General features: G+C 51.1%; 11 protein-coding genes across 11 annotated transcripts; 6 read left to right on the top strand and 5 right to left on the bottom strand.

Moving 5' to 3' along the window:
* Positions 1-969: 969 nt before the first annotated feature.
* EDD37DRAFT_287616 (uncharacterized protein) lies at positions 970-3,081 on the top strand. The gene is made up of 2 exons (XM_062811102.1): positions 970-1,290; positions 1,349-3,081. Exons 1-2 carry the CDS (start codon positions 1,061-1,063, stop codon positions 2,967-2,969), a joined length of 1,851 nt encoding a protein of 616 aa, XP_062673874.1. The 5' UTR covers positions 970-1,060; the 3' UTR covers positions 2,970-3,081.
* Positions 3,082-3,224: 143 nt separating this feature from the next.
* Positions 3,225-5,213, top strand: EDD37DRAFT_623911 (protein kinase C substrate 80K-H). The gene is made up of 2 exons (XM_062816130.1): positions 3,225-3,369; positions 3,477-5,213. The coding sequence occupies exons 1-2, from the start codon at positions 3,258-3,260 to the stop codon at positions 5,126-5,128; spliced, it is 1,764 nt and encodes a 587-aa protein (XP_062673873.1). The 5' UTR covers positions 3,225-3,257; the 3' UTR covers positions 5,129-5,213.
* Positions 5,214-7,189, bottom strand: EDD37DRAFT_623910 (uncharacterized protein). Its single transcript, XM_062816129.1, has one exon. It carries the CDS (start codon positions 7,182-7,184, stop codon positions 5,403-5,405), a length of 1,782 nt encoding a protein of 593 aa, XP_062673872.1. The 5' UTR covers positions 7,185-7,189; the 3' UTR covers positions 5,214-5,402.
* A 2,340-nt stretch (positions 7,190-9,529) lies between these two features.
* On the top strand, positions 9,530-11,435 carry EDD37DRAFT_287567 (uncharacterized protein). Its single transcript, XM_062811101.1, has 4 exons — positions 9,530-9,717; positions 9,773-10,112; positions 10,176-10,976; positions 11,173-11,435. Exons 2-4 carry the CDS (start codon positions 9,773-9,775, stop codon positions 11,367-11,369), a joined length of 1,338 nt encoding a protein of 445 aa, XP_062673871.1. The 5' UTR covers positions 9,530-9,717; the 3' UTR covers positions 11,370-11,435.
* A 65-nt stretch (positions 11,436-11,500) lies between these two features.
* On the bottom strand, positions 11,501-12,484 carry EDD37DRAFT_606766 (HotDog domain-containing protein; the record flags this gene model as incomplete). The annotated part of the gene is made up of 1 exon (XM_062814920.1): positions 11,501-12,484. One exon carries the CDS (start codon positions 12,482-12,484, stop codon positions 11,501-11,503), a length of 984 nt encoding a protein of 327 aa, XP_062673870.1.
* A 582-nt stretch (positions 12,485-13,066) lies between these two features.
* Positions 13,067-14,491, bottom strand: EDD37DRAFT_623904 (uncharacterized protein). The gene is made up of 3 exons (XM_062816128.1): positions 13,839-14,491; positions 13,673-13,782; positions 13,067-13,622 (listed from the first exon to the last, which is right to left on the bottom strand). The coding sequence occupies exons 1-3, from the start codon at positions 14,460-14,462 to the stop codon at positions 13,322-13,324; spliced, it is 1,035 nt and encodes a 344-aa protein (XP_062673869.1). The 5' UTR covers positions 14,463-14,491; the 3' UTR covers positions 13,067-13,321.
* Positions 14,492-14,686: 195 nt separating this feature from the next.
* Positions 14,687-16,569, bottom strand: EDD37DRAFT_588248 (AMP-binding enzyme; the record flags this gene model as incomplete). Its single annotated transcript, XM_062814481.1, has 1 exon — positions 14,687-16,569. The coding sequence occupies exon 1, from the start codon at positions 16,346-16,348 to the stop codon at positions 14,687-14,689; it is 1,662 nt and encodes a 553-aa protein (XP_062673868.1). The 5' UTR covers positions 16,349-16,569.
* A 138-nt stretch (positions 16,570-16,707) lies between these two features.
* Positions 16,708-18,040, top strand: EDD37DRAFT_287546 (carnitinyl-CoA dehydratase). The gene is made up of 2 exons (XM_062811100.1): positions 16,708-17,302; positions 17,354-18,040. The coding sequence occupies exons 1-2, from the start codon at positions 16,915-16,917 to the stop codon at positions 17,815-17,817; spliced, it is 852 nt and encodes a 283-aa protein (XP_062673867.1). The 5' UTR covers positions 16,708-16,914; the 3' UTR covers positions 17,818-18,040.
* Positions 17,857-18,827, bottom strand: EDD37DRAFT_287543 (enoyl-CoA hydratase/isomerase). The gene has a single exon (XM_062811098.1). The coding sequence runs from the start codon at positions 18,726-18,728 to the stop codon at positions 17,895-17,897; it is 834 nt and encodes a 277-aa protein (XP_062673866.1). The 5' UTR covers positions 18,729-18,827; the 3' UTR covers positions 17,857-17,894.
* Position 18,828: 1 nt separating this feature from the next.
* Positions 18,829-21,124, top strand: EDD37DRAFT_287544 (uncharacterized protein). Its single transcript, XM_062811099.1, has one exon. The coding sequence runs from the start codon at positions 19,235-19,237 to the stop codon at positions 21,092-21,094; it is 1,860 nt and encodes a 619-aa protein (XP_062673865.1). The 5' UTR covers positions 18,829-19,234; the 3' UTR covers positions 21,095-21,124.
* Positions 21,125-21,551: 427 nt separating this feature from the next.
* Positions 21,552-22,247, top strand: EDD37DRAFT_692264 (uncharacterized protein; the record flags this gene model as incomplete). The annotated part of the gene is made up of 2 exons (XM_062820035.1): positions 21,552-21,730; positions 21,779-22,247. 2 exons carry the CDS (start codon positions 21,552-21,554, stop codon positions 22,245-22,247), a joined length of 648 nt encoding a protein of 215 aa, XP_062673864.1.
* Positions 22,248-22,431: the final 184 nt, after the last annotated feature.

Genomic DNA, 22,431 nt, shown 5'->3' with positions numbered 1-22,431 from the left:
AGCTGCGAACCACTGGACAGCTCTCTTTTGTTGAACGTGCTGTTGCTTGCCACGTTAGGTACTCGGCATTTATGGCGCTGCGGAACATGCTATCTGACGTACATTTGCCAGGTGTGAAGTGAAAATCTGACATGATCTAGACGTAGGTACAATAAGGCAAAAGCCTCACCTGATGGAGTGTTGTCCACGCGACAGAAAAAAGCATGTTGCTGGTAGCAATCAGATTATGCAGATAGCCGAAGTCTGTTGATACCCTTCATTCCCTTTTCAGGCAGGGTGTCAGGGTCTCGCGTCATCGCTGGAGAGCCTAGGGTGCCTGTGGGGGCCCTGGCCTCCCGGAACGCCCCAAACAGGAGGTAGGCCACGCAGGCAAACGTTCTGGCCTGGCCTAGGGGAAGCTCTGTGAAATGCAACTTCTGCACCACTAAACACTCCGTGCCTTTTTCCCACCATCATAACACGGCACGAACATTGGTGGCACTGCTGAGAAAGCCACCAAACGCCAGCCATGAAGAGATGGCCTCCACATTTCGGGATCATTGTACTAAGTAGAATCAGATGTGAGTCCTCGTTCAAAAGTACTAATGTTGACTGAGCCCCTCTTGTCGTCAGGCTCTTTTCAATGATGAACAGCCACTTGCCCGCCAGTGATCCTTATGGCTTTCAAACTTGACACGACCGAGACGAAAGTCACGGTCACGAGCGTCGTAGACTCGGCACCTAATTCTCTGTCGCTCGAAAATGGGATCCAACGGCCGGAGCAGAGGCCCTGGCAAGCAAACCTTGCTATTCTGGCCGGGGTGCTTATTCCCACCATCCCTATCCTCGTCGTCTCTGGCGCTCTGCTTGGCCTCCTCTTCACCACCGCATCGACCTAAATCCAGGTCATCCGGAGCTGCGGGTTACTGCGGCCAACGTCGACAAGAACATCACAGACTGGATATCGTTAATACGCAAGGAGGGCGGCGAATGGGCATATTATGTCGAGTACAATCCATCGACCCTTACGACCATTGCTTCTTGGACCAGCCGGATTCTGCCGTGGTGTGCGTCTTCCATCATGGCCCTCGTTGCGTTCTATGCAGCCAGGAATATTGTCTTGAAGAGCCACCGAGGTGATGGCTCAGACTTACCTAATCCAAAACAGCTCACGATCCTGATCGACGTCTTGAAGGGATCTGGCTGGGGTCCCGTGAAAGACACAGTCTTGCATCGGTATCGAACGAGAGAGCCACTGGTAGCACCCTTGCCGGCATCGACCATGGTCCTCTTCGCCATCACTCTACTTGGGTGAGTCACTCATCTGTACCTTCCTGTATGTACGAGTATAGCTAACGGTCTCTGGCAGGATCATCATTCCCATCCTTGACAGCTGGTTCGGCGTAGCAACGACGGCTCCCGTCGTGACGCAGCTCTACCCTCGATCCTCTGAACACTCGTTCGGGAGGGCGCTGTCCAGCGCGTATTGTCCAAGCGGCCCGAAAGCGGGCAACTCGTGCTTACGCTCACCTTATAACGAAATATTCTGGCCTTGTAGCGTTTTGAACTATTGGTGCTATCCTGTGGCTACCCTCTATGGCCTTGGCGAAGCATCCAAGACCGCTCAGGGCGTCTCGACGCTCAACAAAGTCTGGAATTATACCGATAGCTCAGGGACCACTTACTATTACTTGGGTAGCCCGAGTCAGAGTGCAGTCATTGACTATAAGGCCCACACCATTGCCACCAGGACGCAGTGTGCCCCCATCACGAAAGAATGCTACGATACTGACTACGAGGACACCGGGTATGGCTCCGAGTTCTTCAACTGCACCTCTGACTTTCGTGGCTCGATATACAGTAGCATCCTGCAAGACACCTCGATGGATGTGTTTCCAAACGTCGGCATCGCGTTCTCACAAAACCCTCAGCTGAGCGTCGCAGGGGACTTGGTTTACGGACCCAATGCTGATCTCCAAGCAGAGAGGAGCAACTACTCATTCCCCGAGATATATTCGACAAATCCTCTATATTTTGGTGCTTGGGCGGCAGGTTACCCCGTTGCCGATCCTTCGACTGTGCAGAATAACCCTTTTGGCAGCGACGACACAGGCGTGTACTGGGTCGAGACGATTGGCGATCCTGGTGGCGCCATCTGGCAACTCAACTGCTCCACCACGGTCTACGAGGTTAGCTACACGTGGATCGACGGCGCCGTGCACACGTTCAACGTCTCTGAAGCCGCTGCCGACATGGCGGCCCTCCTAGGCGCACCGTTCGGGTACGCCGCGAATCTGAGCAGCGTGGGGTTTGCATTGGCCTCTGCGGCCGAGATCGCCTCCACGGTCAACACTTCCGTCGGTCTCGCGGCCGCATTTGCGCATCAGATGGACAAAAATCTCTTGGCGTATAGCGTCGGCGTGCTGGACCCGGCCCTGAACTTGCTTGAGCAAGGTCGCAACTCGACGTTACGCGTGGCTCGCGTGCCAATCGTGCCGCTGTATCTTCTCTTAGCCACCAAAGCCATATTCGTGATTGTGGTGCTAGTCCTCGCGATCGGGGTCTATTGTTTTAGTCATCCGAGCGAGACAGAAGCAGTGCGCGCTGCCCTCAGTGCAAAGGGCCTGGCCGAAGCCCACTTCCAGTCCCCGGGAGTCATGCAGGCCAACGTCGTGAAGGAGGTCCAGAGCCGTCTCGCGACCGTCAGGGATGACGGTCCGGCGCCTCATGACTCCGTGGTTAAGGAGAGCGACGACCTTACCTCCCAGCCCAGGCTCCGGCACGCCGCTACAGCACCTGTCCAGGGTACGGCACCGGTGCAGGAAGCTAAAGTGGGCCTGCTACCAACCCTGGACGGCAAGTGGCAATTTGTCATGGTCGCGAATGGCGTGTGGAATAGTATCAAGCCTATCGTCCAAAATATTGTGGTCTCGGATGCCAGCGCTGGCGGACTGGGGGATGTGGGACAGGTCATTAATGCGTGGAAGTGAGCTGATACCCTCTATATGTGCACTGTAGATGAATAAACACGAACTTGAATGAATAAAGATGCACCATTCTCTTTCCGTCTTTTATCATAAGGGACTTCCCTACTGTCCTCCATATTGGATACCTACAGTGGACATAGTGACATACTTGGTAATGATCTTGATTACCCCTGAAACTGATGAGTGAATATAGGAAGGTTTAGCGAAGCAATTGCGGACAACATTGCATGTCCGTCACCCTGAAGCATTCAGAGACCAGAGAATGGACTGATGGTATAGCAATTCCTCAGTATGATTCCGAGGCCGGAGCTCTTTCTTCTGTCGACCCTGCTCACATATCCAGCATGGGCAGCAGAAACAAGGTCCTCGGGGTCAACACGACCTCTCGGCGTCGGCCCTGAATGTAAGAAACATTCCTTCTGAAATCATACACTATATTTACCCTTCCCGCGACTGGAACCTGTCATGCTTTGGACGCGTGGATCATAAGATGCTAACAATGGTCGGTAGTTGCGAAATTCTACAAAAAGTCCGCTGCAGACACTTTCACATGCATCTCCAACCCCTCCATAATGATACCATACTCTCGAGTCAATGACGACTTCTGCGACTGTCCGGACGGGTCGGACGAGCCTGGCACGGCAGCTTGCTCATACCTGTCTCCTCTATCACCTCCGCAGTACCACCCTGGCCCAGACACGGTCGCTGCCTCGATAAACAGCACATTGGCACTACCGGGCTTCTACTGCAAGAACAAGGACCATGTTCCCTCCTACATCCGATTCGAGAGTGTCAACGACGGCAAATGTGACTACGATGTATGCTGCGACGGCTCAGACGAGTGGGCACACGTCGGCGGAACAAAATGTGAGGATAAATGCAAAGAGATCGGAAAGGAGTACAAGAAGCACGAAGAAGCACGACAGAAGACCTTGAGAGCGGCACTGAAACGAAAGGCGACGCTAGCAACCGATGCAGAGAGACTGAGACGTGAAGTCGAGGCACGCATCGGCTCCCTCGAAATAACACTCCAGGCACAGCAGGTCAAGGTCAAAGAGGCGGATGATACACTTCAGGATGTTGAGCGGAGAGAGAAATTGAGAGTCGTTCGAGGCGACGCCGCAGGCAAAGGAGCCGGCAAGCTCGGCGTCTTAGTCGGCCTCGCTAAGTCGAGAGTGACCGAGCTGCGTACGCACCTGGAGAAGACAAAAGCTCAAAGGGATGCCATGGTCAACCGGGTCACCGAACTTGAAGGCCTCCTCACAGCCCTGAAGGAAGAGCACAACCCCAATTTCAATGACGAAGGCGTCAAACGCGCCGTACGAGGCTGGGAAGACTACGCAGCTCGAGAAACTACCGACGACTGGACCGAGGCCGAAGACCGCGACGTGGCATCCGTCCTCCAAGAAGACTCCGAGTCCAACGGGATCAACTTTGCCGAATTCGAGAATGATGAAGGCGAGCCCGAATCCGACGTCGCAGCCCTGTACAACCTCAGCGCCTACCTTCCCGACGGTTTGAGACTGTGGCTCGACGAGAAAATCGTTTCACTCCGCAAAGTTCTCGTGGAGAATGGCGTTCTAGCAGATACAAACGCGTCATCGGCTCCTCAAGCAGAAAGCAAAGCCGTGCAGAACGCGAAAAAGACGTTGACCGACGCCGAGCGCGATATACGTACCACGGAGAACGATCTCAAGCGCCACCGCGATGACCTGGACAAGGATTACGGTCCGGACGGCGGCATTTTCCGTGCCCTGAAGGACACATGCATTTCTAAGGACTCGGGCGAGTACGAGTACGAATTATGCTTCATGGGGTCGACGAAGCAGAAGTCCAAGAAGGGCGGTGGCAATACGGGAATGGGCAACTTTGCGGGGTTCGAGACAGAGTGGGTCGATGAGAATGTCGCTGCTGATGGCAAGGGCTTGGGCACGGGGGTGAGGGTGGTGATGAAGTATGAGGGTGGACAGCATTGTTGGAATGGGCCTGCTAGGTCGACGAAGGTTATTCTCGCTTGTGCGGAGAAAGATGAGATTTGGAAGATCAGTGAGAGTGAGAAATGTGTTTATCGCATGGAGGTTGGTACGGCGGCTGTTTGTGAGCAGCAGGTTGCACAAAAGGCCGGCGAGCAGGGTGGAGATGGAAAGAAGGATGAACTGTGAAAACTAGCATATCGCACCGACCCCTTAGACGAAGTGTAACCACAAGCCGTATACCTCTTAACTCCCAGTCTCCCATGATCTTGACTGTCAAGCAGAAACTCTCCTTGCCAACCGTCTTAAACTCAAAAGCAAAAGCAAAAGAAAGTACTAACAACATTCTGACTCCTTACTGACAACGCAGAACTCCCTTCCCATCCGTCCAACATCCAATGAAAAGCTTGCACACCGTTCTCGTTCTCAAGCTCTCATTCTAGATCGACGCCATTGTCCCATCTCATCTCTCGATGTCATCCTCGCCCATCTCTGGCTGCAACCGTGCTCGTCGTTTCAACAGTGCTTCAAGGTCTGTGTTGTAGAACCTGTTCGAAGTATCGCGTTTCATGCCGCTCGAACCCGTGCCGGTCGCCATGCTGCCGCTGCCGGTGCCGGTGCTGGCCAAGGTCGACGAGCTAGACGAGGTACTGTTTGCAGTTGTTGATGTTGAGGAAGTATTGTATGAACTGGTCGAACTAGAAGATGTAGTGAAGCTTGTGCCGCCGGCTGTTGGGCCTCCAGTTGTACTCGAGCTGTTAGACATAGCGAAAGGAGCTGTGGCACTCATTGATGTCGATGTAGTCGAACCATTGTTTGAGGAAGTTGCAGTCGTCAGCGATGTTGGATTTGACGTCGTCGTAAAGTACGCGGAGGTCGTCGAAGTCGTCCCATTGCTGCTCAAAGTAGGCGAAGCTAAAAGGCAATCGCACGCTGAGGTGGCTTCCGTATCATTTCCACAATTGCCCAGCCATGTTGGGAGTGTCTGGTTCGCCGAAGGCATCGTGAATGTGGGACAAAAAGTCATCGCCATACTGTAGTACCTTGTGTCGTAGACATTTCGCAAGCAGTCGTCCTGGTTACACACCAACGGCGCAGTCGAAGTGGTGGTCATTGTTGTAATTGAAGCTTGCATCGGAGACGTACTGGTCATCGTGGTGGTATTGCTCCCAGTGTAGCCGGAACTGGTGACGGAGATACTGGTGAAAGATGTGGTTATCATGCCGCTAGATGGAGTTTGACTGGTGCTCGGGGAGGCAGAGGTCGAAAGCGACGTGTCAAGAGAACTTGTCGTTGTGACCGGTGTCGTGGCGGGCTCTGGTGTTGGGGGTACTGTAACAATGGAGTCCGATATCGAAAAGATTTGGACGAGAGAGCTTGTCGTCGAAAGCGTTGTGTATAGCGCGCTTGTAATTGTCACCGAGGTCGTAGTATAGACAGTAGAGGTTGTACTGCTCGAGTCACCGTCATCTGCAACTGGCGCTGTCAGGTCGGGGTTCACAGTTCCACCGTCGGCCTCGATTCTAGCTGCGCAAGCTTGAGCTCCTATCGCACCAACCACGACCGGCTCACAGGTTCCAGCATCCGTTGGCGGATCTGGGAAACCAGCCCAAATCACTCCATCGCAAGAGTAAAAGCTTGCTTCACCAACGTCATCTGTATTCCATTGCAGAATACCATCGTCAAAGGAGAAGCCTGTATTGACCTGATCAACAGAAGCATTGAATGCCAGAGGCGCGAGTGCTGCTGAAGAAGCTCCTAGCGGTTTGGCAATGGCTGCGGAGCCACCGGTCAAAAGCGACCCGTTAACCAAACCGAGCGGTGACGCTGAGTCACAATTATCCTCAGAAACAGAGTTTTGTCCTGTTGGTACTGCTGAAGCACTGGCGTCCAAGGTGTTCGTTGGAGACAAATCAACGACGGCTATGGGTGGCGCTGAAACGGCTGCAGTTGCGGCTGCTGAATCTGAGTCCTGGCGTCGAAGGACACGCATACGTTGTGCGTTGAGGTTAGCCAGAGCGAGGATGAGATTGCTGCCGGAAGGGAGCGATGTAACGATTCCAGCAGGAAAGTCTTGTCCTATAGCCAAAGCGGCAATAGTCGGGGTGGAAGAGGTGACAGGCGTGCTCGAAGGGCCACTGGCGCTCGTCTGTGTTGAGGTAGGCACGCTCGGGGAGTTCACGGATGAGGCAAGACCCGTGGATGAGGCGGAACCAGTCGACAGGCTTGAGGTCATAGATGACATCCCAGGCGAGCTTGTGATTTGATTCATTGAGGACGTGGGAGTTGATGTTAAAATTGGACCTGCTCCGTTTGTAGGTGGCGTGACTGTCGTGGTGATATAGGATAGTACCACAATCACGGTAGGCGCGTCGGTGATCGTGATGGGATGTCCATCGTGGAAAGGATCGATGACAGTATTGCCGTTGATGTACTCGCTGTAGTATACTGGTTGCTTCTCGACTAGTACGGTCCCAGAGATGGAACAAACGCCCTGCGGCCCGTATATGACCTCAACGAGATCGCGGGCATACGCGTAACTTGAAGTAGCAGGAGCCACCTTCAGGAGAACATATGGCAAGATCTGTTTCCACATCTTCGCGGATGTCGGTGTCAGCAAAGCCAGTGGGTTCTTGTCTTGGTCAATAGCTTGATGTATATAAGCGAAAACGAGAGAAATAACAAATACAGCAGCGGAGGCGGAGGGAGGCGCGCCATAAACATGCTGGAGAGTACATTCTTATGGCGCGTGCTCTCACAGTTATATGCGACGCGCTCACAGGTCAAGGCCACAATGGAATGCGAAACTCGAGGTGGGAGCATTGACAATAACTTGCAAATCATCAGCTTTATCACAGGCATTCAACTGTTCAAGGGCATGTACGGCCACAGTTGGCGCCACGAAGTATCCTCTGTCTCAGCATTCGACTGTAGCATCTAGTGACTGTAGCCAAATCAGCTTGAAGAAGAGGTTCTCGATCAAGAAAAGCAGGATGCAGATTTTCATAGAGTGATCATTCAAGGGGTTAATCTTTTGATAACCTTTGTGGAATGTGACGCTTAAATTGGGTACCGCGGAGGTAAATGCGACAACCATTAATCGGCGGCAAAGGCAGACTTGCTTCGAGCAGACTCGGGCTGCATACACCTTTTGCTGTTTTCGTCAACATGCACCCTCAAGCATGGGGATGCTGCTTGTGGTGACTCATGTTGTCGCTGACACCGGGAGCCTCGCCCAAAGTGCCATCACGACCCTCACACCTTGCCCATCAGCTCCGTGGTCGAAGGCACCGTCACCAATCACCGTCACCAGCCAGTATCAGCCAGTATCCACGTGCATAGCTCAGTGGCTTTGCGTGAAGAGCCAATGTCAAACATGGTATTCTTATTCAACAAGGGACTTTGTGTCTACTGTGATCCCGTGCCCATTGGCCTTGCCGTTGCTGGTGACAACTGTGACCAGGACCGAACAGCCCGTCTTGATCTCTCGCTCTTCCAAGACGATCACAAATACCAAAGTCACGTCGGCGGTTATCTTGGAACGGAGCAGGCCTGTCAACATTACTTCGACGGTCTCCGCGTACACCACGGTCGTCAAGGAGTGGAGCGCCTTGTACCGAGATCTCGGTCCTCTAGCTATCTTAGGGTACGAAGGCAGTGGCATCTGCACTCGGTGTCAGGGGCTTGGCGGTCAGAACGTTCAGTTGGTCCATGCCACTGAAGAAGAAGAGTTCGAATCTGACGATAACGTGCCACGAACGTTGCGAGGTCTGGATGTATGATCCCACTCCTACTTTGTCGCGGACAGCGTCTGGGGAGTGCTCAACACAAACAACGGTTTCGCAGGCTGGCACTTATGTCTTCGAGTTCCTGCAACATGCTCCGCCCGCCACCTTCCAGATCGCTCCCCGGACGATCATCTACACTATAACAGGGCACAGTGATACTGTAGCGACAACCACTATCACGGCTACGCAAACCGTGGTACCGGGCCAAAATTGGACGGCTAGTGTAACGAGAACCTGCGCTCTACCAACAATCATTGACTTCCAAATCACTGTATACAAAGAGATCATCCAAGTCATTTCCCCTTTTGTCGTGCCAAACGAAATGTAAGTGAACCACGATGCCTAGTCGATCTCCAAAACCCATTGCTGCTAATAACCTTCAACCAAATGTTCAAAACCTAGTGCTAACGTTTTCAGTGCCAGTCAAATTCCACCTCCAGCAACTTGGTCAGAAAGAGTCCAGCCTTTTACGACTCCATCGGCGAGTCGCCCGTGGGGTTCCACCAGCATTGCATCTGGTCTCGTCTCGAGTGGAGACCCAAGACCAATTGAGGCGTCCAGCTTTGCAAGCACTGATTCTAGCTCAACATCATACGCCACAGGAAAAGCCTTGAAATCATTACCTGCCAGCAGCGGCATTGTCGATTCCGTAACAGCCCAGACGTCTTTAACCAGCGCTCCAGCGCTAAACAGCTCGACTATCTTTGTCCCTGACGCTTCATATAGTGTTCCCACTCTAGCCTCCAGTGCGTCGAGTTCTGGATCTCCCAGCACCGTGTCTACTCTGACTAGCCACTTGGTGACGAAGTCTTCTGTCTCCCCGGCCACTACTTCTAGTACCACTAGTGCGGGTACTCCTGCTACATCGTCGACGGCTAGCTCCAGTGCTTCATATTCCGCCTCGTCGTCCTCGGGCATGATGACGATCGTAAATCTCGACAGCACACTGAGCGGTACCGATTCTACGACAACCACTACGAAGACTACTACGTCGGTTACAGCAACGCCCTCAGCGTTTCAAATGAAGATCGTTGACAACGTGCAGATGAGGCATCGTAGACAGGCCGTTTTACAACGATACGTCACCTTCGACAGCGACAACGTAGGCATTTCGACTCAGGACGAATCATCGGGCACCTTCTTCTCTTGGGGATCCGATGGACAAATAACCACGGATACAGGGATGCTGGTCGGCAGTGAGAGTTCGGCAGCGAGTTCGCGCCTGATTCGGTCGCTCATTTCTCCGGACGGATTCAAGAATTGGTCATTGCCTTCTCAGACGATTCATCTTCAGGGCGCCGGTGCTTTCTGCTTTATTTCTGGGGAGATCTATGTCATGCTAAGCACTGCTAGTTGTGAAGAATCTATTGACCTTGTTCAAGCTGGTGAGCCTTCCGAGTTTTCTAAAGTCATGCAAGTTCAATGGTGCTGATGATTATATCCTTTAGACCCAAGTCAAGCTACCACGTCGTCCACATTGATCACAGTGTCTATGTCAAACGCCACAAGTTCAGTAACCACAATCTCAAGCAATACCACATCCGCTTCCACGACTGGGAAGTCGGCATCGACGTTCACAACGTCTACCCACTTCACAACCGTCGACGGAAGTACAATTGAGAGTACTACTACTGGAATCACTGTCAGTAGTGAGAATGCAACAACTGCAACCAGCGCGAGTACGATAAACCCACCCAGTCAAAGCACTACTACGACAGCTGATAATAGTACCTCTACAGCCAGCAAAGGCACTACGACATCTAGCCACAAAATGACAGCTAGAGCAAGCGATAGCACAACTACAACGAGCCAAAGTACGATTACAAACTCAACCATAGCCATCAACACCACGACAACCACAGCCATACCGAGCACTACCACAAGCGTACCCACAAGTACAACGACAACCACAACCATATCGAGTACCACGGTAGGCCCGACTACGACTAGTGCTACGTCTATATTCACGACAACGACGACGACGACCGACATCACATCTACCACCACCGACAGCACAACAACAACTATCAGCAGTATACCGCCCTTCACCAATAGCACAACGACCACCGGTACCATAACGAGCACCACCAATAGCACAACGACCACCACCGATAGTGCAACGACCTCCACTACGACTACTACTGGTTCTACCACCACACCAACTTCAAACAGTGCATGTATTGAGGTTTCCACCACCAGCACTTCTGGTTATACATACACCTTCGAATCGATATACACTGGTTATGGAAGTAAGTGATTCACGCTTCATAAGAACCCTATCGAGGTCGCTTTGTTATCGAGTCTTCTTTCTGCAAGCTGGTGGTCGGATTTTGCGAATAAAGTCGTATCGCAAGAGAGCCAGTTGCGTTGCCTTTATAACAAAACCCCTTACATCAACCTCTTTCAATCGCTGCGAGAATGAGACCAGTACTAACACTCTAATAGCGAGGACAGATCCCGGGACCTACTCTAAAAGTCTATCTGTTCTCTTTCCTCCGCTCACCACCATGATCTCTGGGAACGTATCAACTTGCGACGCTGTCCAGCAGTGCGTGAACATCGCAGTCAGAGATCCAGTTGTTTACGATGCCATTGATCTTCACTTTTCAATCTCGAACAGTACCTGGGTTTGCGTACAATAGACTACCGCCTTAATTATGATCCCAATGCTCACATGGCCATTACAGACTCGGATGTGGCGAACGTTTTTGGATATATTGCATAAACCTATGAGGAACCAAGGCTTCATGCAAGACAGTCCTGATCTTCTCCTCTAAATCTTACTGCTGTGACCTCCAGGCCGCCGAAGAATGGCGTAGCCGTTAGAAAGGGCTACCCTCCCGTCACCTTTGACAATAGTCTCGAAGTTAATATGCTCGAGGTCAGTATGAGTCGATGTCTTCCACATTCTCGTTTCGAGAATATCCCCCGGGTACACAACGCTTTTGAATCTGGCCGTGAATGACTTGAAGCGACTAGGGTCAGACCCTCCTAGTTTCTGTAAGATCCCATGGGCTGCTATGTTCCACGTGCACAGACCCTGGAGTATCTTCCCCTTAAACCCAGCCCTCTTCCCGAACTCACCGTCTGCATGTAGTGGATTGTAGTCTCCACAGAGACGATATAACGCAGCTTGCTCTGGTAGTGTATTATATAGATGGACGGCATCTGGTTTGGTTTCAGGCACCTTGATAACAGGCTTACTCTGTCCTCGCGGCCCACCATATCCACCCTGACCTACACAGAATGCAGTGGAAGACATCTTAGTGTATACGGTATTCGTTTTGACATCCAAGAGCGACTGCTCTGCTTCAAGGATCATATTTCCGCCTCTGTCATACACACCGAGTACCTTTCCCCGGATTTCCAGGTCCAGTCCTTCAGAGCTTGTGGGCAATGGGCGTACAATCTCAATACCTCGTTCCCCATCGACTGACCTCTGCGGATCTGCAGGGGGCACGCCTGGTACAGGAGTCGTAGTTGTCCGTTGAATAAAGTCGAAGACATCATGGTCGGTCTGCTTGAACGCTAGATTGGATGCGAATGTCGGAAATACTGAAAAGTGAGGATCGAGCTCATACATGAAATGAAGTTCTTCGCTTGGTATCCCGATCGCATTTGCGAAGATGAGGACATCTCGTCGGTTATAGCTACATTTGATTGGTGGGTATTCAAAGCCCGTCGCTTTTTTGAAGTCGACGTTGTCGTATCTTCCTGAACTGTTTTGGACAGGGATATCGCTGGGATTCACGGCCATGGTGTTGTCGAGCGCGAGCCTTGCGTTATTTCAAGTCGGCTGCAGTCAACCTTCGGGATAGGATGTGAGGAGGTGATCAGTGACCACAGCAGTCCAAGGAGCGAACCGATCTCATGCACTTGACAAGTCGGATGAGATCTAAAACACCTTCTCGGCACTCCAGTCTGTTTCCGGCGTAGAAAGAGGTGCTCAGAACGTATGGCACGTTGGAGCCACTAATTTTATGAATATCCTGTACCTGACCACTAACAGCAACCATGAACTGCATAAAGTTGTGATCGGCATTGGCCCATTGCGCGGGGAAATCGCTTGCGAAACGATCGGTGAGTGGTATTCCTGAAGTTACTTGTCATAGGTAGCGGATAATATTAGGCAGAGAACAGCCGATGTGGCGGGTCTCGAGAAATGAATCATTAGTGCAAACTCGTACTGCCCGTGGGGAAGCGGAGTAGGTAACCTACTGTACATGACAACAATCACTATCTCCTTGCGCGAATTGAGCGCTGGATTATATCACTGTGAACTTGAATTGACGATTTCCGCAAGAAACCTGGAATCCACAGATTCGTAACAGCAGGGCGGGTGTCAAACTCCTCTTTTATTCCCCCGCTTTAGTTCGCAGTGTCCTGTAAATACTAGCATTTGGAGTTTGTATGTTTGAATGTCAACATTCAAGATGAGAAATCATACACTTAGCCGGATTTCACTCATGATGAGGCTTCTCTAGACTTGACCATACTACAATTCTTCTCAACGTGATGATGTCCTCTCGCTAAAGGCACAAGGACGTTTAGAATCTGAACTGTGAAAGGAGTATCCCTTTTGGCGAGCCGCAGCTCAAGCCATCACGGGAGTACTTGTAGGGCTAGGCTGACGGTCCTGTTGGATTGCTTCCGCGAGCGCGGGAAATCTGTGGTGAAGAGCATCGCCAACTTTCCAATTCTGTAAGTGAGTGATGTGCTCTTCGTAGACAGGATTGATCATGGCATGTCTGGCATTGCCTTCGCTGGGACTGAGCGTAATCAAGACGGACTTGGCGTCATAGGCCCATAAAATCTCGAAGCCTGAACTGTATACCGCAGCAAAATCATCAAGTTGAATCTCTGGATGGGCTATCAGGTGCTGGCGTGCCCTCGGCCTGGGGATCCGTTAGCATGAACCACACCATGTTCATGTGATCGAACAAACCAGGGTATTCTATCGATCCAGGCAGGATGTGTCGTAGTGATCTGTTCGGGAATGGGCCTGAGCCATTGTGGCAACTGATTCCAGCTTTCTTCATCTTGTAGGACCATCCACTAAAGTTCAAAACTGATCAACTTACGATCTGCCGATTTACAGTGAAGTTTCTTACCCTCATTACTCGGAACATGACAAAATGGACAGCAACTTGCTTCGGAAGAGAGTCAATCTCGGCATAGCTTTTGACAATGTCCAACACCACATCATTCAGAGTACCAGTATGCAGTGCGGTGTTGTCCACGAGCCGCAGGAGGTCGGGGCTTGAGTTGCCAAATATGTCGGTTGAACCATCTCGTAGCTGATCTTCAACGAGATTTTGAAAAATCTGATCCGAAAGGCATGTCGGAGGGGAGTTGAATGGGATTCTCTGCCAATCTGGAAGGATGTCTAGCTCGGCTAAAGGGAAAGATAGTGCGCTAGGATGGTCAAGAATTGGCATCTCGCTCAACAGGCGTAGCTGCAGCGCAGCATTGTCTGCTTGAAAGCGCTCATTCTCCTTCTCGAGGGTGGAGATCTGACGTTGGAGATGGTCATTTCGTTTGCCTTCCTGCTCGAGTGCCCGATTGAGCTGGGCCACCTGGTGCATCAAACTGTCCATCGTCCATCTGGCACGGTCTCGCATAGCTTGTTGCGACTTTCGATCTCGAGCACGCTTCCTTTGTAACTCCATGTCAGCAGACCGACGTTGCGACCCGTCAGAACTTGTTGATTTGACCGTGGTGTCTTTCGGCGGCATTGTGCATCTGTCATGACTGATAAATGGTGAATTTCCTTGAGGTGAGACCAACTTGACTTAAGTTAGTGCTGGAGTGCGGGGTGAGAGACGGGGTAATCATGGGGTCTTCTTCGGCTGCTTTCCTCGTGGTCAAGGTTATTTTCGTGGGTCTCAAGGTTGAACTCTCACATCTGGTCAGAGAGAAGCCAATTTGGAATGTCCGCTATATACTGCGAGCACTGGAATTACAACTTGGCAAGTATATGGTCTAACGAACAAGCTCCGTCACGCATTGCAACCATTTCTTTCCGCAGAATTTTCCCTGTCGGATTTTTGGGTAAGGCTGAAATCTCCCACACGCCCCCACGCAGTTTTTTATAGCCGCTGACTTGTACATCGACATGTTGGTGTATATCCTTCAGCGCTGATTGCCGTCCCCGATATTGTGGCTTCAGAACAACCCAAGCAGCAGGTAGTTCAGTTAACTGGGTTTCGTCCCATATGGAGCCCACACCACCTTCCACCACCCATTCGTGTGAGTTGATATAGGCCTCAAGTTCAGCCGGAGCAACCTGAAAGCCCTTGTACTTGATCAGCTCCTTCGTTCGGCCTACGACGCTAAGTCTGCCTTGGCTGTCAATAGTGCACACGTCTCCAGTATTGAACCATCCTGGTAATGGAAAGGACTTTTCGCCAGCGTCTTGGTTGAAGGCGTACCCTCGGGTGATATTAGGTCCGCGAATCCATAGCTCCCCGGGTCCTCCATCAGGAGCATCATCAGTCGAACCCTCGCGTTTTAACATGGCTTCAATTCCAGGCAACATTTCTCCGACCATGCCTTCCTGCAAGGTTTCGCCAGCCCTTTGATATGCAACATACCCTGCCGCCTCCGTCATTCCATAGCATTGATTGAGTCTCCATGGTGCCCTTTTCTGAAGCAAGTTCAATTGGTCCTTGGACAGTCTTATACCTCCAACATTAATGACTTGGGCCTTGGAGAAATCATACCTCTCTGTAATGTCAGATGTTGCCATTGCAAGCACTACTGACGGTACGCCCTGGAAATTATTCGCTTGGTTCGACTCGACCAGTTGGCCAAACGTTTCCAGGTTGAAGGACGGCATGGCGTGATGAAGCATGCCAGCCCATGGACCCATGAAAAGCGGCATTCCCGTCATAGCTATATGCACGAACGGTGTGAATGCAACCGTCCTCGAAGTTGGACCAAACTGAGCCGCATCATGAGTATGAAGTTGATAACAGTTCGCAACAAAGTTGTAGTGCGTGAGTTCAACACCTTTCGGTTTCCCGGTAGTTCCTGACGACAGGTGAATCGATGCCACTCGAGTTCTTGTGTCGGCATAATGAGGTATATCTAGCTTCTGCATCCCCAAGAAATCGTCAGGGATATGTCGAAGCCCACTCGCCGGCGAAATAGCAGTTACGATGGTCGGTAGCTGCCAGTCAATCCCTTGCTCGGTCAAGTCTTGTCTCGCTTGCTTCACCGCATCTCGAATCTTGTCAACGACCTCGCCGTAAACAACCACAAATCTCGGTCGACTGACCACGAGTGCATGGCCAATCTCGGCTGCTTTCAGGGCGTGATTGACCGGACAGAATACTCCACCGGTCCAGAGCACCGCATGAGAAACTTCAAGGTATTCCACCGAGTTTGGTATTATGATTGCCCATCGATCGCCGTCTGATGGTTCTAGGCTTGTGTGTAACCCACTGGCGATGCGACCTGCTTGCTGCCGTAACTCCCCAATAGTGATACTCCGATTTGTCAAGCTGTCCTTTGCAATGAGATGCGACTCTGGCAGTGTCTCATTCGCTCGCGTATGGAGGAATTCTGTAAGGTTCAGATCAGTCGGTACCGAGATACTTCTAGACTTGTAAATGCGCATAGTGAGTGGAAAGGGAAGTATGATTGTAATAAGAGCTCATTTCAGGGCCAACGTCTACGCGGATGTCTTTCATAAATCAACAGTAATAAGCGGAGCTTGTTTGAACATTTCGGGGGTCTCAGATACTATCGCTGGAAAGTTCATTCCACACGATGATGTACGACGCTGTGCACCCCCATTAGCAGTGCGTAGCTGTCTGGTACAAACATGGATATCACAACTGTCCACTGCATGGGGAAGAACGACGGCTGTTCGGTAGGCGCATGCCCTGACTAATGATTCATCGTGGCTGATCCCCGCAGGACCCCGCAGAGAAGGGTTTCAGGGACCCTGTGGCAAGACTTAGCCTGCCGCTTTCAAGCCCAGATCTCTCCCTTTGACCTTGTGTCACTATAATCGATCACTTGGAAAGAGCTGAATCATCGGCTATTGAGTGCCTCCATCAGGCAGATGTCCAACAACAGCTCCTCATCACGCTCTCGCCTTTCCATGAAGTTCAATGTCGATATAGCATCAGCAATGATCACAATTCCTCTAAAAGGCACGCAAGCAATAAGTAAATCCTAATGGCGGCGCCAAGGACAAAAGATCCAGTGCCTGACTGGATCGAAAACCCCTACCCGAGCGTTGAGCACAGCATCATCTCGTTTCCGGAGAAGTACATCTTGCTAGTGACAATCAACAGGCCAAAGTACATGAATTGTCTTCCTGTTGAAGCGACAATAGAACTTGGCGCCTTGTGGAAATGGTACGATGCCGAACCCGAACTTCGATGCGCCGTCTTCACGGGAGCCGGACAGAAGGCGTTTTGCGCCGGGATGGACCTCAAGCAGAGGCTTGATATTATCAAAACGGACGATGTCGCTTTTGAGTACCCTATGGGCGGGTTCGGGGGCATGAGCAACCGGGTGGGCAAGAAGCCCATCGTTGTAGCCTGTAATGGGCACGCGCACGGCGAGTTCAGAAAGTGAAGGATCGATCACACAACTCACTAACGTTTCCCAGGTGGTGGTTTCGAGATCGTGTTAAACTCCGATGTCATTTTTGCATCTCCTAACGCCGACTTCCGGTTACCTGAAGTGCAACGTGGAGTCTCAGCTCTGGCGGGCGCTCTCCCTCGCTGTATGATGCTGTTTGGCAACCATCGGACGATGGATCTGGCTTTGACAGGCAGGCTCCTGACCGTACAGGAAGCTGTGCAATGGGGGCTGGTGAAAGAGATCGTTCCACAGGATAAATTGCTCAGCCGTGCAATCTCATATGCTAGAGAGATTGCCTCGTTGAGTCCGGACAGCGTCATAATCACAAGATTGGGTGCGCGAGAAGCCTGGGAGACAGGTGTATCGAGAGCCACGATGAGAGGCCAGGAACTATACGCAGAGGCAATGCTTCGCAGTAAAAATGCCGCCGAAGGACTTGCAGCATACAGGGAGAAGCGCGAGCCTAGGTGGCTACCCTCATATCTATAGAATATAGACCCTTTTACCGTATTAAGAGAGTTCAGCGCAGCGTACGACAATCTTCTTCGTCGCCAATCTTGAGTCATTCATAGCCTACTGCCCTTCCAATGAGGCTGCCTCTTTTCCGAGAATGCCTTTAATCCCTCCAAAATGTTCTCACCCCTTTGAAGCTCGGCAAACTCCCGTTCGAGTGTCAATTCGACTGCACGTTCCACGGAAGCAGTCTCCCATCCTTCTCTCAAACCAGCTCGCGTACATATAATGGCATCGGGACTGTTTACCGCAATAGATTCCGCCAGCTTTATCGCCTCAGGGAGCACTTGGTCCTTCTCGACAAGTTTGTTCACAATTCCCCAATCATACAGTTCCTGAGCTGAGATGTTCCTTCCCGTCAACGCAAATTCTGAAGCTCGCTGGAGTCCAAGTGTTCTTATCAGCCTAGGTAGTGCTCCACCGATGGGCGAAATACCACGTTTGACCTCGGGTAGGCCAAAGTATGCATCTTTTGAGGCAACCACGAGATCGCAATTAGCCACAAACTCCATGCCCCCTCCCATAGCTAGTCCATTGACCGCTGCAATCACTGGTTTTTTTCCTAGTCGCCTGCTCAATGGCTTGAATGCTGGAGCATTACCCATCTTCTTGCTTGGGTCCGCATCGACAGACATTGACTTGTTCCACTCCTTGAGATCTGCTCCTGCAGAAAATGCACGCCCAGTGCCAGTGATGATGGCGACAGAAAGATTGGGTTCTTGGTCGAACCATTTCCATATCGAGTCCATTTCCCACTGGCCCGTTGTAGACATGGCATTCAGACTTTCAGGGCGATCCATGCGCACAAGGACCACCCGTGGTGCAGGGAATGAGATCTTCAAGAATGTGGGCGTTGGCGGCGGCGTCGTCTGTGGTGGAAACGACATTGTTACAGAGCGACTCTCGAGTGATTATACCGGCGTGACCTCAGCAGATGCTTCGCCAGAAGTTGAAATGTCCTTAATATGATTTTTGCTGTTCACTCCGCAACAACCCGACCTGGCACAGAACACAGGCCATTCCCGAGTCCTGGCGGTCGATGTACCTGACTCACGTGTCTCGAATCGTGCCCCACTTGTCAGCCACCAGATCGGCGTGGTCGGTGCTCATCACGCTGTGGGTGGCACTAATGATTCAGATTTGGAGCACAACCGAGGCAAGTTGACGACGTGCTTTACTTGAATGTAACTGGCACCAGAGCCGCCTCGGCGAGATCACACTGTGCGTAGAAAGACTGAATCTCGGATGCGGACCAAACGCCTCACTTCGGCTGGGCGTTATCCATGACGCCTCCAGGTTGACAGCTAGGGTGTAACAATTCCAGCACCAAGCTGCTCGTCACGATTTCGAGAATCCCATCGCCCGCGAAGCAATTAGTATCTGCTTCCTAACGATGTCAGGCATAAGGCAACCAATTCGAATTGGAAATGCCTCTGGCGCCATCGGCGATGGCATTGACCAAATATACCGGCTGGCAAAATCAGGAGAGGTAGACGCAATCACCGCAGACTACTTGGCGGAGTTCAATCTTGCCTGGAAAGCCATTGAGTTGCAGACTGCTCCAGACCTGGGCTACGAAACCAATTTTCTGGACCAACTTGCATGGGAGAATGGCGAGGCCGCGAGGTTGGTCGCTGCCAACGGAATCAAAATCGTTCATAATGGAGGAGCGTTGAACCCAGCTGGTCTAGCACGTAGAGTCTCACAATACCTTGATGAATTGGGACTGTCTGGCGTCAAGGTATGCTGGGTCACTGGAGATAATGTTACTGACAAGGTCAGACATGGTCTCCTGGGGGAAATTCATCACCTCGACTCCATTGGTTCCGAACTCGACCTCAGCTCTTCTGAGCTTCTTACTGCAAATGTTTATACGGGATGCGCTGGAATAGTGCAGGCCTTGGAAGCCGGTGCTGATATTGTTATCTGTGGAAGATGTTGCGACGCAAGCCCTGTAATGGGTCTGGCGACGTGGTGGCACGCATGGAAACCCGACGAATTTGACAGACTAGCCGGATCACTGATGGGTGGTCATCTCATCGAATGCGGAGCATATGTCACAGGCGGCAACTATTGTGGTGCCGCGGAAATCCCACGTTTGCACCATGTCGGATATCCTATCGGGGAAATCGACCACGATGGAACCGTTGTTATAACCAAGCCGAGAGGGACCAACGGCTTGATATCGGTCGACACGTGCAAGGCTCAGTTACTCTATGAGATACAAGGGTTCTACTACCTGAATGCGGATTGTATAGCAGACATCCAAGGATGCGAATTGCTACAGTTAGCACCAAATAAGGTGCAACTACGGGGCGTCAAAGGTCTACCACCACCCTCGACAGCGAAACTGGCTGTGTGCCTTCTTGGAGGGTACCAGGCTGAGTTATCGAGTTTCGCCGCAGGTTTGGATACGGATTTCAAGTTCGAACTCTTCAAGAGGCAGTTGTTGGGATCCATTGATTCTTCCAAATTCACCATTTTTAGCATCGAGAAGTACGGGACAGCGGGCAATGATCCACGATCACAAAAGCAAAGTACAGTTCAGTTTCGTGTGTTCATACAGGCGGCACACAAAGAGGCAATAAGAGATTTCAAGAAAGCAATATTTTACAATGGTATGCAAGGCTACTGCGGTCTGCATCTCTCTATGGATTGGAGAACATTGGAACCTCGGCCATACGTCAGATATGTCCCAGCATTGGTCTCGCAAGACCTTATTGCACTGCAGCTGCATTTCGTGAACTCTGCAACAACTATCAATGTACCACCAGGGCAGACGTCCAAGTATCTGAAATCCATCCCACGACAGCCGAACTACGAGCCCAAAAGATGTCCTCAAGATTCAGGTCTTCTTGACACTGTTACACGTCCGCTGGGAGACTTAGTGTTTGCCAGATCAGGGGACAAAGGGGGCAACGCCAACGTGGGCTTTTGGGTCCGTGACGCTGCTTCATGGCCGTGGCTTCGGGTGTTCATGACGACTCAGAAGTTGATTGACCTACTAGCTGACGACTGGGATGATCGTTATAATGTTGAGCGCTGCGAGTTCGAGAGAATCTGGGCTGTACATTTTGTGGTCAAGGGAATCCTGCAGGAAGGAGTCAGCAGTAGTAGCATTCTGGATGGCTTCGCCAAATCGTTTGGAGAGTTCCTCCGTGCTCGGCATGTTGCCCTGCCTGTAACCCTGCTTCAGCTTGAGGAAGACCGGAGGCGGCAGGGGTGTTTGACGTATAGAGAGGGCAAGCTATAGACCACGCGTTAAAGCAGAAGGAGAGCTCGGGATCGCATTTGAGTAAACATAATGATGCCTTCGACACATCGGCACACCAGTGCTACAGAGCTTGGTACGCATGTAAGGAATGCTTAAGGCATGTCTTGAGCGATCATACAGCGAAATAACTTGCAAAGTCTACCCTAACAGTATGCAGGCACAATTCCATGTGCCCCGCCACACTCCTGACTCCGTGCTAAGTAAGCACCGACACCCAGCCTTGTAACGGCTCCGATCAGCACATGCTCACTCCAATGTGCAGATGAATCATTAATGTCAGGGGTCGGCCCCTCGACACGGTTTAACTTTGCAGATCTAGTGGTAAAAGACCAGGAATATTCCTCAATATTGGTGGCAGTATGCACTCAAAAGGTATATATACATGAGATGGTAGCTAGTACTTGAACAGTGTATACGAATGAAGCACAACAATACAATGGCTAAGATCATTACCGTCGGCCACCTTGTCACGTCGAGCAATGACGCCAGGGACAGGGTTATCAAGGTATTCGAACAAATCGCGGCGTATTCCAAAGCCCACGAACCTGGTGTATTGACATATGCTGTTACAATCCCAAGGGACGACGATGGAGTAACCATTTATATGTTGGAAGAGTAAGGCCTCAATCAAAAACTTTGATATACTGGCTAACCCAACCATAGGTATGCTGATAAGGCAACATCCGATGCTCACCTTACAAGCCAACCTGTGCAAGATCTCATCAATCTCTTTACATCGCAGCCAGTGCTGAAGGAACCACCGACCGTCTATCAGCTTGAGCCAGTATATTCCTTCACAAAACCTGAGGCCATGAAAGCAACGGACCCATACGTTATGTTTGCAAACATCTCGTATAAGGCTGGGAGTGCTACACAGTCATTGCCCTATTGGGAAGCAGTTTCTTCGGAATCGGAGAACAACGAGCCAGGCTCTCTACAATATAGATTGTGCAGGGAGGAGGCCAACGCAGATAGACTGCATACTATAGAGGTCTATGAAAGCAAGGAGTATCTGTGGGAGATACATGCAAAGAGTAAGCAGGTCAAAGAATCTGTTGAGAAAACGAAGGATTTACGATCAGGTCTGGTGCATGCACCTCTGAAGATGGTTAGCGGTTTTCTGCACAGATGACAAGATAACGTACTTTATTCCTTGTGTCCGACTCATCAGGCGTCGAAAAAGTGTACAATAATGAGGTGTCAGGATTCATGCCATCGTGGCGCCAAATCAGACATACTATCGTACTCAGCCTGCATGAGGTGTGTTGGGCGATCCAAAAGCACTTGCAGCATTCTAGACTATAATTTTGACCTCT

This window comes from Exophiala viscosa (genome assembly GCF_022695815.1).
Source record: "Exophiala viscosa unplaced genomic scaffold EDD37scaffold_2, whole genome shotgun sequence".
Taxonomy (NCBI): Eukaryota; Fungi; Ascomycota; class Eurotiomycetes; order Chaetothyriales; family Herpotrichiellaceae; genus Exophiala; species Exophiala viscosa.
This window is presented reverse-complemented; position numbering and strand designations above follow the sequence as displayed.

What these genes read in the sequence shown, in the direction of transcription:
- EDD37DRAFT_287616 (XM_062811102.1), top strand. Translation starts at nt 1,061, where the DNA reads ATGGCCCTCGTTGCGTTCTATGCAGCCAGGAATATTGTCTTGAAGAGC. An exon ending in TTCGCCATCACTCTACTTGG is followed by an intron (nt 1,291 to 1,348) that starts GTGAGTCACTCA and finishes GGTCTCTGGCAG; the next exon opens with GATCATCATTCCCATCCTTG.
- EDD37DRAFT_623911 (XM_062816130.1), top strand. Translation starts at nt 3,258, where the DNA reads ATGATTCCGAGGCCGGAGCTCTTTCTTCTGTCGACCCTGCTCACATAT. An exon ending in TCTCGGCGTCGGCCCTGAAT is followed by an intron (nt 3,370 to 3,476) that starts GTAAGAAACATT and finishes AATGGTCGGTAG; the next exon opens with TTGCGAAATTCTACAAAAAG.
- EDD37DRAFT_623910 (XM_062816129.1), bottom strand. Translation starts at nt 7,184, where the DNA reads ATGTCATCTATGACCTCAAGCCTGTCGACTGGTTCCGCCTCATCCACG.
- EDD37DRAFT_287567 (XM_062811101.1), top strand. Translation starts at nt 9,773, where the DNA reads ATGAGGCATCGTAGACAGGCCGTTTTACAACGATACGTCACCTTCGAC. An exon ending in TATTGACCTTGTTCAAGCTG is followed by an intron (nt 10,113 to 10,175) that starts GTGAGCCTTCCG and finishes TATATCCTTTAG; the next exon opens with ACCCAAGTCAAGCTACCACG. An exon ending in GATATACACTGGTTATGGAA is followed by an intron (nt 10,977 to 11,172) that starts GTAAGTGATTCA and finishes ACACTCTAATAG; the next exon opens with CGAGGACAGATCCCGGGACC.
- EDD37DRAFT_623904 (XM_062816128.1), bottom strand. Translation starts at nt 14,462, where the DNA reads ATGCCGCCGAAAGACACCACGGTCAAATCAACAAGTTCTGACGGGTCG. An exon ending in TCATGTTCCGAGTAATGAGG is followed by an intron (nt 13,783 to 13,838) that starts GTAAGAAACTTC and finishes TTTGAACTTTAG; the next exon opens with TGGATGGTCCTACAAGATGA. An exon ending in TGGATCGATAGAATACCCTG is followed by an intron (nt 13,623 to 13,672) that starts GTTTGTTCGATC and finishes ACGGATCCCCAG; the next exon opens with GCCGAGGGCACGCCAGCACC.
- EDD37DRAFT_287546 (XM_062811100.1), top strand. Translation starts at nt 16,915, where the DNA reads ATGGCGGCGCCAAGGACAAAAGATCCAGTGCCTGACTGGATCGAAAAC. An exon ending in CTGTAATGGGCACGCGCACG is followed by an intron (nt 17,303 to 17,353) that starts GCGAGTTCAGAA and finishes AACGTTTCCCAG; the next exon opens with GTGGTGGTTTCGAGATCGTG.
- EDD37DRAFT_287543 (XM_062811098.1), bottom strand. Translation starts at nt 18,728, where the DNA reads ATGTCGTTTCCACCACAGACGACGCCGCCGCCAACGCCCACATTCTTG.
- EDD37DRAFT_287544 (XM_062811099.1), top strand. Translation starts at nt 19,235, where the DNA reads ATGTCAGGCATAAGGCAACCAATTCGAATTGGAAATGCCTCTGGCGCC.